The 15205-nt window shown below is 36.7% G+C and overlaps 2 protein-coding genes across 4 annotated transcripts; one reads left to right on the top strand and one right to left on the bottom strand.

Moving 5' to 3' along the window:
• Positions 1 to 110: 110 nt before the first annotated feature.
• On the bottom strand, positions 111 to 1277 carry LOC145229642 (uncharacterized). The gene is made up of 3 exons (XM_080094978.1): positions 1181 to 1277; positions 672 to 795; positions 111 to 450 (listed from the first exon to the last, which is right to left on the bottom strand). Exons 1-3 carry the CDS (start codon positions 1257 to 1259, stop codon positions 111 to 113), a joined length of 543 nt encoding a protein of 180 aa, XP_079951104.1. The 5' UTR covers positions 1260 to 1277.
• Positions 1278 to 4075: 2798 nt separating this feature from the next.
• LOC145227655 (uncharacterized) lies at positions 4076 to 13514 on the top strand. Of its 3 annotated transcripts, none has more exons than XM_080092541.1 (18): positions 4076 to 4195; positions 4377 to 4487; positions 4702 to 4950; positions 5883 to 5996; positions 6065 to 6178; positions 8451 to 8708; positions 9024 to 9140; positions 9205 to 9315; positions 9571 to 9831; positions 10357 to 10494; positions 10577 to 10678; positions 11000 to 11248; positions 11558 to 11674; positions 11737 to 11850; positions 12122 to 12379; positions 12442 to 12555; positions 12935 to 13048; positions 13164 to 13514. In XM_080092541.1, the coding sequence occupies exons 4-18, from the start codon at positions 5951 to 5953 to the stop codon at positions 13202 to 13204; spliced, it is 2154 nt and encodes a 717-aa protein (XP_079948667.1). In that variant the 5' UTR covers positions 4076 to 4195; positions 4377 to 4487; positions 4702 to 4950; positions 5883 to 5950; the 3' UTR covers positions 13205 to 13514. The 3 variants fall into 3 exon arrangements, with proteins under 3 accessions (XP_079948667.1, XP_079948668.1, XP_079948669.1); XM_080092542.1 differs by having other exon boundaries at positions 4076 to 4220; XM_080092543.1 differs by lacking the exons at positions 5883 to 5996; positions 6065 to 6178.
• The last annotated feature ends 1691 nt before the right edge of the window (positions 13515 to 15205 follow it).

Genomic DNA, 15205 nt, shown 5'->3' with positions numbered 1-15205 from the left:
CCATACACAAGCTTACCATACTCATTATTAGCAAAACTTGCTAGAGTGTTTATCGGTATGGTGAAAGCATTAAATAAGTTAAACAAGACAATAAACCGTTTATACAAAACCTACCTTCCGGTTTTTCCCATACTTGCATTTTGATAACACACGTCGATACCGTTATCGCAGTCCTGGACGTTGTCCCAAAGCAGTTGTTGTGGTAACCGACATTCACGACTGTTTCGTATACATTTGAATCCAATGCCGTTGGGCCAACCGTCATCCTCTGCACAGCCGTTGCATGGGTTTTCATCACAAATCGTTTCTCGTCGCACACATTGTTTGGTGTTCATGCACTGGTAGTAATTTGGACATCCGACATCACAGAGGTTTACGTTGTTGCAAAAAATAATGCCATTACAGATGTAGTCCCGATGCAGCAAGCATGTCCCGTGTCGTCTGGTGCAACTATGCAGTATAAACTGGTTGTTGTTATTGTAGTATATTGTAATCATTTTGTATTACATGTATCTGCAGAGGTGACAAATTTAGTTCACTTTTTTGCTCTAAACTACATTGTTTCTGGAAAGCACAAGTTAGTTATTTTGCCTACAAAGAACAAAAGTGTAATGAGTATAGCAACCATGATGCTTTTAAACTGAATAAAAGTGAATTTGGAATGGTTTTACTTGAATAAAGACGTTGAAACGTTGTGCGATATGCTACCATTTATCTCATCACTTCCGTCACAGTCTGAAATTCCATCACAAAACTTGAACAGTGGTATACTAGTTCCATCGTTGCAAGTAAATGCTGTAAAACAGAAAACAGCAGTAACTATGTATACTTGCACACTACAATCAACTTGAGTGAAAAAAAAATCGGTGTTAATAACGGAACAACTATCCGGTAGGGTTTGAGATGGTTTCTTTTCTTGTCGAACCCCACCCACTTTTCCTTACACGGGTGGTTAGATTTTAGCCCCCACCCCTACTGCTCCCAGCAACGTTTCCCTCCCAGGCGTTTATACCCATAATGCGCAAAACCTCGCTTTCTTGTCAGCCCCAATCGCGTTCAGCCATGATCCACCAATTGTGTCCTGCACTGCTTTGCGCCCCATTACGCTTCAACGTTCCGCAGCTGTTTTAGATTATCCATATGAAATAAAATATCATTGCAGTATGAATCATCAATATACCTGCATTTGATGATGATTTGAAGTATAACAGCGTGAACAACATAAGTGATAATAGCATCGGTAAGTCTTGATTTGCCATTTCCGGTTTTTGTATCACAACACCACTCGACCTTCTGAAATACATTATACTTTACAATATTAAACTGCAATTCACAGAAGGAGCAAAGCTATCATCCCTGAAAACTCGAACTCCTGATATAAGTCGATTTCTCTCACAACAATGACTTCCTTTGAAGTGTATCTGCTTTGCACAAGATGAATCGTCGTGAAATATACGACGTGACAAGTATTTCCTCTCATGTATTACACGATTAATAGAACGTAATATTTTACGCCATATGCTTGCTATGCATAACACGCCTCCAGCTCTATAGATTTTTTTTCGATTTAGAATAAACATTTTTTTTCTTGCACAACAGTAAGTATGACGAGTTTGCATGTGATCGTATGGGTTTGACAATGTTGATATGCTTTGAAAAATGACTTTTTGTCAGCATAGCAACAAAGGAATTTGCTTTTGAAAACGATTTAACGCCAAGCGAACTTGAAACTAATCAACTGATTTGTCAGCAATACCATGTCTATGTACATAACTAATGTGTATTTTGTTCAAGTAGAATTTAACCACATACTTTAAAACTGTGATTAGCAACGTTTTTAGTACAAAATATCTAAAACACACAGCAACACCGGACACTGATTAATTTGTCAATAAGAAATGTCGGTTATTAACCTGCTTGCAGATAGCTTTATGTTTGATTGGAAATTCGAATTTTTAAATAACTATATCGCAAAAAGTGTCGAAACTACTTTAGTGACTCTGTAGAAAAGCTGTCGCCCCTTCTTAAAATGTCATATGGTGAGTGCCACCAAAGTATGTCTGACAATTATTAAAGTTGTCATTAATTCCCCCGAATCTTAAAAAATGACAAAAAACAAAACGTTCTCTGGCAGCAATGCAAATGCAAAAGTGTTTGAAAATTGCTCTTCTTTGGCTACAAACGTAATGAGAAAAAGGCTACACAAATCCACCAGCACCATGAAAGACTCTTATTGCGTAGTGCAAATGCACTGGTGTGTCATCAAAAGCCAAGGGGCAGTCTGCAAAAACGAAATGTTCTTGCTATTTTGTATGCTTACAATTTTTGCAAACTTTTACCCAGTGTTGTGTGGAGACGGTTAGTAAAATACATTTCTAAGAAGAATTGATTGAGTAAATTGGTATAATATATGAACAGATTGTTCAATGGCTTTTCCTCACAGAAAATTAAGTGGTGGAAATTGTGTTCTAAAGAGAACAGGCTGATAACGACAGAAACCCACAACATTTTTCTTTAAATTACAGATTATGCAATACGTTCCAGTGTTCGAATTCCCGCTTACAGCAACCCTGGAACTCAAATTGGAAAGATTATCAACGTTGCCTACAAGCGATGTTTTGCCGGAACTGCCAAGTTTATTAAAGCAACTGTAGTTGGGTCTAACCGATATTCAGATACTTTCACCCATACCATCCTGGGTACTTACCCATGGGGTTTTCGGGCCCTTGTACAAAGAGCTGATAAACCAAACCTGGGATGGCGCCAACAATCTGCACGTCTCCGATATATAGCCGTTTTTGGTAAGTTTTTCTGAAGCTTGTAGTCAAGACCCACGCGACCGAATAACTATGTCTTCTTCACTAGGGGCAGATTTTCTTAATTAGCTTGTTTTTTTTTTAATTAGCTTGTTGTTTTTATGTGTGCGTAGGTAAACTGTATTTCTATTCATACGACAAACTGGTGAATATTTTTCCTTCTTTATATTTGGGTCGTGTCCCACGCGGCCAAATAAGTCTTCTTCGCTATGACAATAGTTAACTTTGTTGAATATTTTTGTTTTATGTTTAGGCAAGGAAGAATTTCAGCGGTATCCTTGTGTAAATGCACGATCGTGCATCAATATTGCAAATGTTGGAAGAAAATGTGAATGTGATTTTGGATATGGCGGAGAGCTGTGTGACCACGGTACGCGCTTTAACATACTGAATTGTGTATGCTTCTAAAAATGCACACTACTTTTTAGTCACTGTACTTAGCGGCGAACATCTAGTCGGACCCAACCCAGATGGACGTGTTGGAAAAGCAGTTAACATTGTTTATCCAATGTGTCAAAACCAAACAGCAAAAGTGAAGGTCCGTGTTGAAAGCAGATGGACCGATAATTTTGCAGCCAATGTTACTGGTATCTTTGCCTGGGGATTCCGTGCTGTTGTCAGAAGAGCTGACTTTCCCCTATATGGGTGGAGAAGGCCAAAAGCTACACTTCACTGGACTGCAAATTTCGGTACATTGTCCTTTTAGTTTTTTTTCTGTAGACTAAAACTTTTAATATATTACTGTTTGTCTAGATTTGCCGTTAAACATGACAAACCCCTGTCTAAATGGCGGAACATGCAGCGGCGTTGTTGGAGGTCACGTTTGCAATTGCACGAAGCATTACGGAGGCAAACACTGCGAAACACGTACGTTCCAAGTTAACCTAGTTGTAACCCCATCCACAGCCAGGCAATAGGAAGCAATCAAAGCATTGCACCACGGGTGGTACACGGCAAATAAATGTACTCGAATGTAATTACCAGGAAAAATGAAGATAAATTTGGATTGGAAAAGTACCTTATCGAACTCAAGGACTGCGTATAAAATATATTTATTGTGCACAGTGGCCTACTTTGTTAATTTAAATTACCTACAGCTGATATAAACCTACAAAAAATGGTGTAATTTCCCAGGGCGAAAGCACATCCGCCTTTAGGCACAGACGCCGGCTTCTAATTACACATGCTTTTTGCACTTCTTACTTCTTTTTCTTAGATTGCGCTTTTTCTTGGTCGACTTGAAACAACAAGCTGTTGATCTTTAAATGTAGCAGGTTGCTTTTTGTATTGCTTGCTACTTTTCTTAAACCTTGATTGGTTGGTATTTTTGTGCCGCAAGTGATGATGCTAAACAGGAAAACTGTGGATTCCAATTACTTGTAATTAACTGGTTTATCAACAGTTGTAATGCTACGTTTTTTCCTGTTGGAAATTGTCTTGAATGCTAGATATGATTAGGAAGTTGTTTACCCTGATATATTTATTTGCTTTTGTGATGTGACGTGTTGGAGTGTATGCATGATTTTAAGTGCCTGTTTTTTCTACTTTGTTTCGTTTCAGGCCTTGTCTATTGCTTTCCTGAGCCTTGCCGCCATGGAGAATGTGTGGAATTGTCAAATGGATATCGTTGTGATTGCCAAAAGGGTTTTGCCGGAAAACAATGCTCTTATCGTAAGTGTAAATTTTAATAAATCGCTGTGCAGCAATGAAGAAAGCTATATCTATTTTTGTGTACACACTTAAAATGAAGCTTATATTGTCATAAATATGCTGTTAAGAAACAAATAATTTTTTATACTGTTGATTTAAATCTTTTTGTTTCAGTTGTTTAAGATTTTTCTTCTTGGGAATGTTTTATACATTACTTTATTTAATTTGTGTTTAGGATACTTGAAAGGAGTCAAATCAATTGCCTATGATCCCATTGAGAGAATTAAAAATATTTCAATTGCGTATCCCACTTGTCAAGCCATCAAAGCAACACACGCAAAACTGTCAATACGGGAAAAATCTGCCAACATAAAGATCGATAATACCCAGACTTTTCTTTGGGGATTTAGTTCCCGACTGACTCACCAATCTGAAGCCACTTATAATCTGTCGAGCTTGGACATAAAATGGAAAGCGTACTTTGGTAAGCTTGTGAACAACGTTGTTATGATTTATTTTCGCAGCAGTTAAGGTTTATGTCTCTAAGATTTTAGTGTTGAAGCAACTTGGGTCAAACACAAACCAAAGAACTTGGGTATATACAACGCGCCTTAGAAATCAAACATTTCAACAATCGCAGTGTAAGTGCACTGATGATGACAACAGAGATTGTTAAAGCGTCTGCACTAATATGTATTCTATATCAGAGTTGTAAGTCGGGCCGGGCTTTTCGGGCCGGGTTCTGGTTTAGGTTTCATAAAAAACGGGCCTGATTCGGGCCTGAATTTACACTCTTTGTCAGTATTTTTTTCAAAGAACTTTAAAAAGCTAAGTAGCCAGTTTCTGAGCCTGACCTAATGCCAACCAGCCCTAAAACGCTTTGTTGAAGACCAATTGTCTATTGCGTTTATTTTCTTACGCTTTCCCGGGGCTTCAATGTACCATTGTACATGCTTGTCAATCAAACTTTCGGGCCAAAACGGGCTTCTTAAAAACAAATCGGGTTCGGCCTAGGTTTCGGGCTTGTACTTTCGGATTCCGGCCGGGTTCGGGCTCCAATTTCAGGTCCCTATACATCTCTGTACTATATACACAAATTCTCTGGCAGTTACATTTTTGATTAATTTTTGATTAAACTTTTAAAAGTCCGTGTATAGTGCACCAAAACATTTTGATATTTATGAGATCTACCGAAAAACCCATAGAAACGATCTTCTTAAATATTAAACAAAGTAATCAGTAAAGTCACATAGATAATACATGTAGTCAGTAATCACAGGTTCAATTTTGTTGTTGGCGTATCTAGTTTCTTTTTAAAACGTTGGACCAGTATTTACCTTTTTTTCCAACCAATATTTAAATAAATATTTAAATAAAAATATTTATTTAAATATTTACCCTTTTTCCTTTGCGTAGACCCTCAATTTTTTGACGCAAATCCATGTTTAAACTGTGGAAATTGCATAAATACACCAGGTAGTCTTATGTGCAGTTGTACAGCAAAGTTCACTGGAGAACGTTGCGAAATTCGTAAGTTCAGAGTGAATTATCGTCCGCAAAACTGCCAACAAGGACTCATTGAAAAGATTTTTTTACAGATATTCCACCATGCTATTCAAATCCATGCCTGAACGGTGCAACTTGTGTTAATTATCAGGATTACTACGTGTGCATTTGTACACCTTTGTATTTCGGACTTAATTGTGACCGAAGTAAGTTTCTTACAGCCAACATACTTCATAGTTTTGACTTCTTGATTTGAGATCCGTTTGTCTAAATTATTAACTAATTGCGTTACTACTTTTGTGGTATTCTTGGTATACGTCCAAGGGCGTCCGCAGGTTTTCGGTTAGGGGGGGTCAAGGTGGGTTCACTCTGCCCTTTCGGCCGGATGCAATTTTTTTTTGAAAATTTGACCATTACACCAGTGGTTCTTAACCTTTTTATAACGGCCGAACCCCTACGACATTGTTCAGCCTTTGGTCGAACCCCAAAGTTACATCCTAGGTTTTTAAATCATTTTGTTTACTGGGTCGTAATTAGATTTTGTTTAAGCGTAGTGTCAACAGTTATTGCTTGTCCTTTTGTTAAATTCTGACATAATAATACAAGCATCTTGTTTCCAGATTACTTTAATTCCGGCAATTTTTAGTTTTTACCAAAATGAAGCATTGTATTTTTAACATCTGTACACAAACATGAAAAAGAAGAAGTAATAAGTTTTTGCTGCCAACAAAATTTCGTTGTTTTTGTGCTTGAGAACAACGCGCACAGTGCTCTTGTTACGTTTAAAAATAAAATAAAACTACAGTTCAGGGGTGCACAACCTTTTTGCTAGGACGGCCGCATCGCAGGTTCTTGTTTCACCAACGGCGGCCATTTACCTGTTCTTTTGTTTTAAAATGCTTGGTTTATATCATATATATATAATAAATTAATAGAGCCCAATAAGCCCAGATCAATTTCTAGCTTGGTGCACAGATTGAGCTGCACAACGTGGAGATCGGTCTTCAGTGTTTATGATGTCATAATCCATATTGTGATGCTTGTGGTACCTGTTTTGTTCGCATTGTTTGCACACAATAGGCGTACAAAAAGTCTGATACATATGGTTATTAGGTGGTAATACTCTTTTTAGTACCACAAAAACTGTTAGAGCAGTTTAAAAATTAAAATATTTAGCAAAAGAGTTTTATTTACGTCACCGCCGCCTGTACATATATTTTAGTAAACATGTTCACGGCCGCACCAACTCGACTCTGCGGCGGCATACGGCCGTACGGCCGCAGGGTGTGCACCCCTGCCTTAGTGTAAGCTTCCAGCGTTTTGATATTTGGCAAATAGAAATGTCATTTTGTAGCGACTATAGACCCCAGAGTTTGACCAAAACGAGTATTTGTATTGTACTTCAAAAAGACCTTCGTCGAACCCCTGATTCAGCTTTGCCAAACCCCTGGGGTTCGGTCGAACCCCGGTTAAGAACCACTGCATTACACCATCCAGACAATTTATCATGTTTATCAGTTATTATCGTGCTCAAGTGAACCTTGCGTAAGGTGTAATATATACATTTGGGGTAATAATGCACTTTGTTTTGTCATAATTCATAACTGTGTGGTTTCCGTAGAGACGATAAGAATGGAGAAAAAGAAGTATTTCAATTACACGATGGTATTTGGGAGTCTATAATCTTTAAAACCATACACAGAAAAAAGTTATGAGTTGTGATTATATCAACAGCAAATTTGAAAATTAGCGATTGTTCAAATAGCTTAGTTTTAATGTGCCAAGGACTGGTAGAAGTATGGCAAGCTGTAAATGCAGTTTACCAGTAGCCTATATGTGGTGATTTGAGATTTGCAGCGAGCCTAAAAAGATTTAGGCATTCTGCACTAATCCCCAAAATCAATTATTTTGATATCTACGAACCACAAATCACCATATAGCTACATTTGTCAAAAAAGAAATTGAACAGCAAGCGTATAATCATTTTTCATCCAACAATTTTCCAGGGGGGGGTCAGCTGAACCCATTTGCCCCTATGTGCGGACGCCCTTGTATACGTCGTTGGTTAGTGAAAACCTTAGTTGACAGATTTAACCGTGGGACTTACGTAAAAGTGGCTTTGATGATTGTTCATATCATTAACTTTAGAAGTGCACAAAATACTAAATCTAATGCTCTTGGTAAGATTTATGTTACCAAACATCCGATTACCAATTGCACAATGACAAGACAGTAAAAACTCTGAACAAAAATAGTACCTTATTTTTATGCTGATTTACTTAAATCTGTTTATGCTTTTTAGTGAATTTTGTACTTTTGTTTATTTATTGTGCCGTAACTAAAAATTAAATTTTCGAGGCTAAATCCTCCAAACTAAGGCAGTTTGGAGGATTTAGCCTCGAAAATTTAATTTTAAGGGAACTGTTAAGCCCTAAAGTGAAGAGTAGGACTGACGCAGTCAATATTCTTTTCATACAGAACCTACACTTACTGCACGGTCGGTCGTACCACCCTCTTGGACTCCACCATACGCGTTTGTTTATAACGTATCTTACCGTCGCTGCTATAGCGGAATGGCTCTAAATGTTGACGCAAAGTTTCATGGACGAAGCTGGAATCGTATGAATGCGACAGTTTTGGCTATTTACCCTTGGGGATTTCAAGCTTTGATTCGACGGCATAACACTAAAGTACCCGTAAAAGAATATCGCCTTATTCACTACCGGGCCACGTTTAGTAAGTTTGACCAGAAATTAAACTTACTTTTGATGTACTAAAGCAATAGTATATTAATGGTTGGTTCCACTTGGGCCAGTATGATACAAGTAGGTTTGTCTAACAGGAAAACTATGCTTGCGTGAACCTAGTGTAATTACATAAATTAAGGTGGCTATTTTGTAAGTTCTCTTTACGATACGTGAACAAATAATTTACCCTCATAATTTTTTCAAATTTATTACAATTTTGCATTCAGGTATTTTGTTTCATGTATATTACTGGTGAGCAGTAGTGTATACTTCTGAAATTGATTGCTTGCGTATGGATTAACAGATACCAGCAACTTCAAAATAAATCCATGCCTCAACCGAGGAGTATGCACAAACAGCGCAGAGCTTGGAAGAGTGTGTGAATGTCGTCCGGGCTACGCAGGAGAATTCTGCGAGATTCGTAAAAATACCTGCTCATTCCTTACACAATTTGGCCTATCCATTGATAGCAAACCTCTTCACAGGTCTCAATTACTGTTTGACTAATCCATGCTTTGCTGGAACTTGCAATGAATTGGAAAATGGATATTCTTGTACTTGCAAAAAGGGGTCCACTGGCCAAAATTGCTCAGTTGGTGAGTTGCACTAAACATACATTTTTCGCATTTTTTTGACCGTTGACTGCCACCTTTTACACGTTTGTGGGCCAACTGTAATTTGCTTGCCCTTTTACCTGGTTGTTTGTTGTGTTTTTTAAATTTGTATTGTAGCATATGCATGATCGATGCAAAACTAAATTTTTATCTGTAGATGGTCAAAATCATTCAAAATAAATACTTCTATCGTTTGTTTTTCTGTTTCTTTTTTTCTGACTCTAACATGTTTTTTAGAATACTTATCTGATGTAAGAGTCACGAGCGGTGAAGAATGGATTTCCAACGAAAATAACCTAACGATTGTCTATGATTCTTGCAAAAAAGAAAATGCCTCAAGAGTCGATGTATTTGTAGTCGGTCAAGTTGCGGCGTTGGTTCAAGTCAAAGTACTGGAAATTTATAACTGGGGCTTTAACGTGTTACTTACAAGGCATGCCAGTAAAACCATTCCATGGGAAAACATCCAAGTTGCTTTAAATTGGACATCCTACTTTGGTATGGAGAATTTCTGTACACTTTTGGTACTAAGATTTCAAGAAACAGGAAAATTAAAGTAGATATTTTAATGATGAAAATAACGGCCTAAAGATAGATTAAAAGCGTCGTGCTTTATTTTTTAAACGTTTTATAAAAATGCTCATGCCATCATCAGTGATACGAAGGCTACATTAGTTACACCCGTTGTATACACTTCAGTCACAGAACGGCATTTGTCGAAACGTTTGAAAAATAAACCATGTCGCTTTTTCTATTCAGGCCGTTATTTTTATCAATTGACTGATGAACTGACCCGTATTTAGTGTCCCAAAATCGATAATACTAAACAAATAAATAAATTAAACAATCAAGAAGTGAAAATGCGAAAAAAATACGGAAATACGAAAAATCCGAATTTCTCTGCAACTACGCAGTTATAAGTTTAGGTCTGACAGCAGTTTATGTTTACGTAGCGAAAATATAACTACGCTATTTGCCCTTTTCAAGACTTACACTGTTTAATATGTTATGTTTAATTTTTAGACATTCGAAACGGTTATCTCAATGTGCCAGTTCGCGACGCTCTAAACCCTTGTTTAAATGGAGGCAAGTGCAGCAACACGTATGGAGGACATATTTGTACTTGTAAAACTCGATATTCTGGACAATATTGCGAAACAGGTAATTAGTTTTGCCACTTTTCCATAAATAACATACCCCGATATTGGTTGTTTTTCAACACAACAACAAATGTTAACTACAGAACTGCCCTTCTGTGCAACAAATCCTTGTGCCAACGGTGGAATATGTTCTAACTCAACATGTCATTGTGCTCCGGGATTTCGAGGACCAAGCTGTAGATCAGGTAACCATTTAAATGAAGACAAGCCTTGTGTGCTAAGGGTCTCCGGGTAAAACGAATAAAAATGGACAAGAAAGACAAAAAATAACAAAAAATACGTAGGTTTAGAGCACATGCTTTGTAAAGTTTACAAACCAGAAAACGCGAAAATATAAGCATGGTTCAAAAACATTTTTTAGAAAACACTACCTTAGTGGTCCTTAAGCAAATTCTCATGAAAAATTCGTGTGTTCAGATTGAATTGTGTGAAGTAAAATATAATCCTCCCGACAGTGGCTTTAAAATTTTTGTTTCGAAAACATTGAGCAAAATACTGTTTTTTAGCTGTTGTACATGGAACGTATCGTCTTCAGCCCGAAGAACGATTTCAAACAGTGCTCTTTGAAGAATGTTTCAATAAAAAAACGAAAGAAGTAACAACCGAAGTATTGCGGTCTGGAAAACTAGCTATTGGGTTTTCGACCTATGTGTTACTTCTGTATAATAATGGATTCAAAATTCAAATGGACCGTCCTTGGTCTCCACATAGACGAAATTACACGGGAATGGAGGTCAAATGGGCTGCGGTTTTTGGTAAGTTTGTGTTTGTGTAATAGGACGTTATTTTAAATTCAAGTCTTATCCTGACCGACCAAATGTTATTAAGTTGTTAATATTGACTTTAATATTATGCTGGCATTGGCCCCTGGCAAATTTGTTTTTTCGACTTATATTAAATAGTTTGATTTTTATGTTTACAAAAAAAGTACCTCGTAAACGAAATTATTTTTCCCATAAACCTTATAGGCGCAAGTAAACCATCGAACAAAATGTTTTTTATTCCAAACAAAATTCCGAGGTGCAAAGTCAGAATGACAATTATTAACATAACATTACATTTAGTTACAAGCAACTTCAAAACAAACGTATGTAAGAACGAAGGACGATGTACAGTACTGAGCGAAAACGATGTCCACTGCAATTGCACTCAAATGTACAAAGGAAAACACTGCCAAACAAGTAAGATTAAACGTGTAGGAAATTGTAACAGCGAATCAAAATAACGATAACAATACTTCCAGAGGTTTACAACTGTACCCCAAATTTGTGTCAGAACGGTGGCCAATGTGTTGATACTATCAAAGGATATAGATGCATATGTAAGAATGGATACAAAGGTGTAAACTGCACCCTTGGTAAGATTAAACAAGATTTTTAAGTGTTCGATTTCTTGCGCTGTTTTAGTAAAAGTTTCATTTCGCAAGTATTTCTTTTATTCGACGCTTATGGTGCATGGTATTTTTATGGAACGATAGTAAAAATGAGGAGTAAAGCAAAATTACTGATTATTATTCATAAATAACCTTTACCTATTATAGCAGTTAAATTTTTTTGTTTTGTTTGCAAAACGAATTATTTTTTATCAATACGTTAACAGTAAAATATGACAAACATTTGTCCTTACAGTATCAGTAAATGGAACTTATGTGGTTCCTCGTCCGTACGGATACTCTCGCTTTATAAGGATCAATGTCGCCTATGAAAGATGCTACAACGGACCTGCAAAAGTAATCAGGGCTTTTGCTACGCGACAAAACAGGACCCATTGGCGACAAAAAGTGAAAATCAATGAAATACATTCCTGGGGGTTTGTTGGTGAATATCTAAGGGAACATTATGACTTCATCCAACCTACTACAACAATACATTGGGAAGCTTTGTTTAGTAAGTGTGTGTAAAATCTAGGTGTGTTTCAGTCGCCAATATTTCGTCTTTTTGGCTGACAGATGAAGGCGACTACCAAAACGAAATTTGCAGACACGGAGAACGGTGTGTAAACAGTTTAAACGGGCCTGTCTGTACTTGTATGCAAGGATACTTAGGACCACGATGTGAACAAGGTTAATCATTTTTTATTTTTTATTTGTTTTGTAATTTCAAACTGGTAAATCTAACTTTTTGATGTGATATAGGCTCGTGGTTATACGTTCAGGTTCGGGCCCCAATTTTGGGTCCGCTTACAACCCTATACTCCACTCTTGTATATTCGAGCTTTGTTAGCTCAAAATCTACTTTCCATCTAACGGGAATCAAATTGATAAACACTTTTATTTGAATGAGAATAATGACGATGCCAATTTTAGGCGAAATTAATATATGTCACAAGTTTTAAATTTAGTTATTTGGAGGCGTGTTTCTTTATTTAGGTATTTGCTTGAATTGCAATATATTTGCTTTGAATTGCACAAATACATTTGCAAGTTTAAAATGCATTTTTAGTTGATTTTTGCCAATCCAATCCATGTCTCAACGGTGGAAGTTGTTTGAATGACGCCCATTACGATTTTCTGTGCGAATGTCCAGAAGGATTTGTCGGAAACCGCTGTTCATTTGGTAATGTTTTATTTTTAAATTTGTAAACTAATTTGATTTTGGAAAGAACATAAACAACCTCCTAAAATTATACGTATAAAAAACCGTAAAATAATATTTCCTTTTTGTCTTTTAGACATTGTGCAGTGGAAAACGAATTTTACAAATCGACATTAAACGTCAAGAGAATTCTTAAACGCCGTGCCAAAAGCTACCAGAAATCGAGCACACACATTTCATGAAAATTCTACTATATTTTTAACACTCTTGATACGATTGTTGTCAACAGGATTATATGGGTATCTTTGAAAGCTGAAAATTGATTTGCGAATGGTTTGAAATCTGGGAAGATTATTATTACTGGTATAAATTCCAACAACTCATTATTACATATATGTATATGGACGATATTAGTTTTGTAAAGATACACGTTGTTTATAATGCATGACATTGTTAAAATGAACAAAATACAAATTCGTTAGTTTGATATTTGGCATGTTTCTCCACTAAAGCCTGGTGGGCAATGACAGATCCTTCCACCTTCAGTATTGGTGCAACTTGCCCCATTTGCACATGGACTGCTAAAAGACTGATGTGTATCTGCAAATTGGAGCAAAAGTTCCGAATCATTATGAGTTTGTTGAAAACCTCACTTGCAATCATATGACAGAACTACTATACACTAAAAAAGCAAAATACTTCAAGTTATGCAAGATTTAATTATCGTATTTCAGCTGATATAATTGGACCAAAACTGGTAGTGAAACACTTTCAGAATAAAAGGCAGTGGTGGGATTCAGTCGGTTCGCACCGGTTCTGTAGAATCGTCTCACGAAAATCCGACCATGTTTTTTCAGAAATGTAAACTAATAAAACTAACCAAAATGTGCGGTCCAACGAAGTCTAACTCTGCCCTGACCCCATCCACGGTTGAGGCGGTCGGTTCTCCTCACCACAGCCCGAAAGCCCCAGGTGAAGATGTCTGTGATATTTGCCTCAAACGTATCACTGTAATGGGTTGAACCCCTTACGGATGCGACCACTTCAGTGGCTATTCCGCTGTGGCATTCTTCATAGGCCACGTTGACGGTTTTGGTGTAGGGTGCTCTGTCTCTCAGAGACCCAAAAAACTTTGTTCCACTTACTCTTGTGACTGTAATATAAAAAATAAAAAAGTACTCATATACCCAATGAATTGAATTTCAGTTAAAATGGTGAAGGTCATTTTATCTGTATCTCTTTTATATCATTAATGTCTTCGGACAGGGTAAAACCCATAAAAACTAGCTACTAATTTATAGGTTGAACCATTTGTTTTTTTGTTTGTTTTTGACATGTTAAAAAAATATTAAATTATTTGTTTGCTTTTATTTACGATACGTTTAACTTTGATCACCCTATAGGCTTTACAGGGTTGTCACATGCTTTTTCGGGCTTTGTAAAACTATATTTGCTGTGTAAATCAAAAGTACAACGTTTTTTTTTCATGGGCAACATAAATGGCAAGCATACCTATTTCGCAGTTATTGCCAATGGTGTTCTCTGGGCAGGTACAGTTGTAACCGTCTAGAAACTCATTGCATACACCCGTGTTGCAGAGGTTTGGACGACAGAAATATAAAACTAAAACAATATCACAGTGCATGTTAACGCCATTTTTAACAATTTATACTGCAATACATACGATTCAAACATGAAAATTAAGAAATACGTGCTTATATAGCCTAGCAGAAAAAACAACATTATGATAATATTTTTTAGCTTTTAACAAAGAACCTTTATGGATCGCATATGTCTGTTTTGAAAAAGTAAAGACTAAGCTTTAAAAAACATAAGATTATTTGAGTTTTGTTCTACAGTCCTAATATTGAGATTTAGGTGCGTATAATTATGTTCGAAAATACATATTTACCTGTCTCACAAAATTCTCCAGTGTATCCTGATAAGCAGTTACACACTCTTCCATCGTCAGCACTGTTTGTGCAGCTTTCCGCGTTTGGGCATGGGGATGTTGAGAAAGCTCGAGTTTCTAAAACATAAATTTATTCAAAGGCAAAGCTTAATATAGTAACCATGCTTTCATCCATATTTAAATATTTTTATCTGTTACCTATTTACTGACAGGTGCAGTACAGAATCAACCTTTAATTCACGTTAAAAAATTCGGTCTGTTAGATT

The sequence above is a fragment of the Phallusia mammillata genome, chromosome 5 (genome assembly GCF_965637545.1).
Source record: "Phallusia mammillata chromosome 5, kaPhaMamm4.hap1.1, whole genome shotgun sequence".
Classification (NCBI taxonomy): Eukaryota; Metazoa; Chordata; class Ascidiacea; order Phlebobranchia; family Ascidiidae; genus Phallusia; species Phallusia mammillata.
The sequence above is the reverse complement of the archived record's forward strand: the minus strand, read 5'-3'. Positions and strand labels throughout refer to the sequence as shown.

Bases quoted from the DNA above. Each gene is read 5' to 3' on its own strand.
- LOC145229642 (XM_080094978.1), bottom strand. From the start codon at position 1,259: ATGGCAAATCAAGACTTACCGATGCTATTATCACTTATGTTGTTCACG. The intron at 796-1,180 runs GTATATTGATGA...TCTGTTTTACAG, and splicing joins CAAATCATCATCAAATGCAG to CATTTACTTGCAACGATGGA. The intron at 451-671 runs GTAAAACCATTC...TATACTGCATAG, and splicing joins GTTTCAACGTCTTTATTCAA to TTGCACCAGACGACACGGGA.
- LOC145227655 (XM_080092541.1), top strand. From the start codon at position 5,951: ATGTGCAGTTGTACAGCAAAGTTCACTGGAGAACGTTGCGAAATTC. The intron at 10,679-10,999 runs GTAACCATTTAA...ACTGTTTTTTAG, and splicing joins AGGACCAAGCTGTAGATCAG to CTGTTGTACATGGAACGTAT. The intron at 11,249-11,557 runs GTAAGTTTGTGT...CATTACATTTAG, and splicing joins CAAATGGGCTGCGGTTTTTG to TTACAAGCAACTTCAAAACA.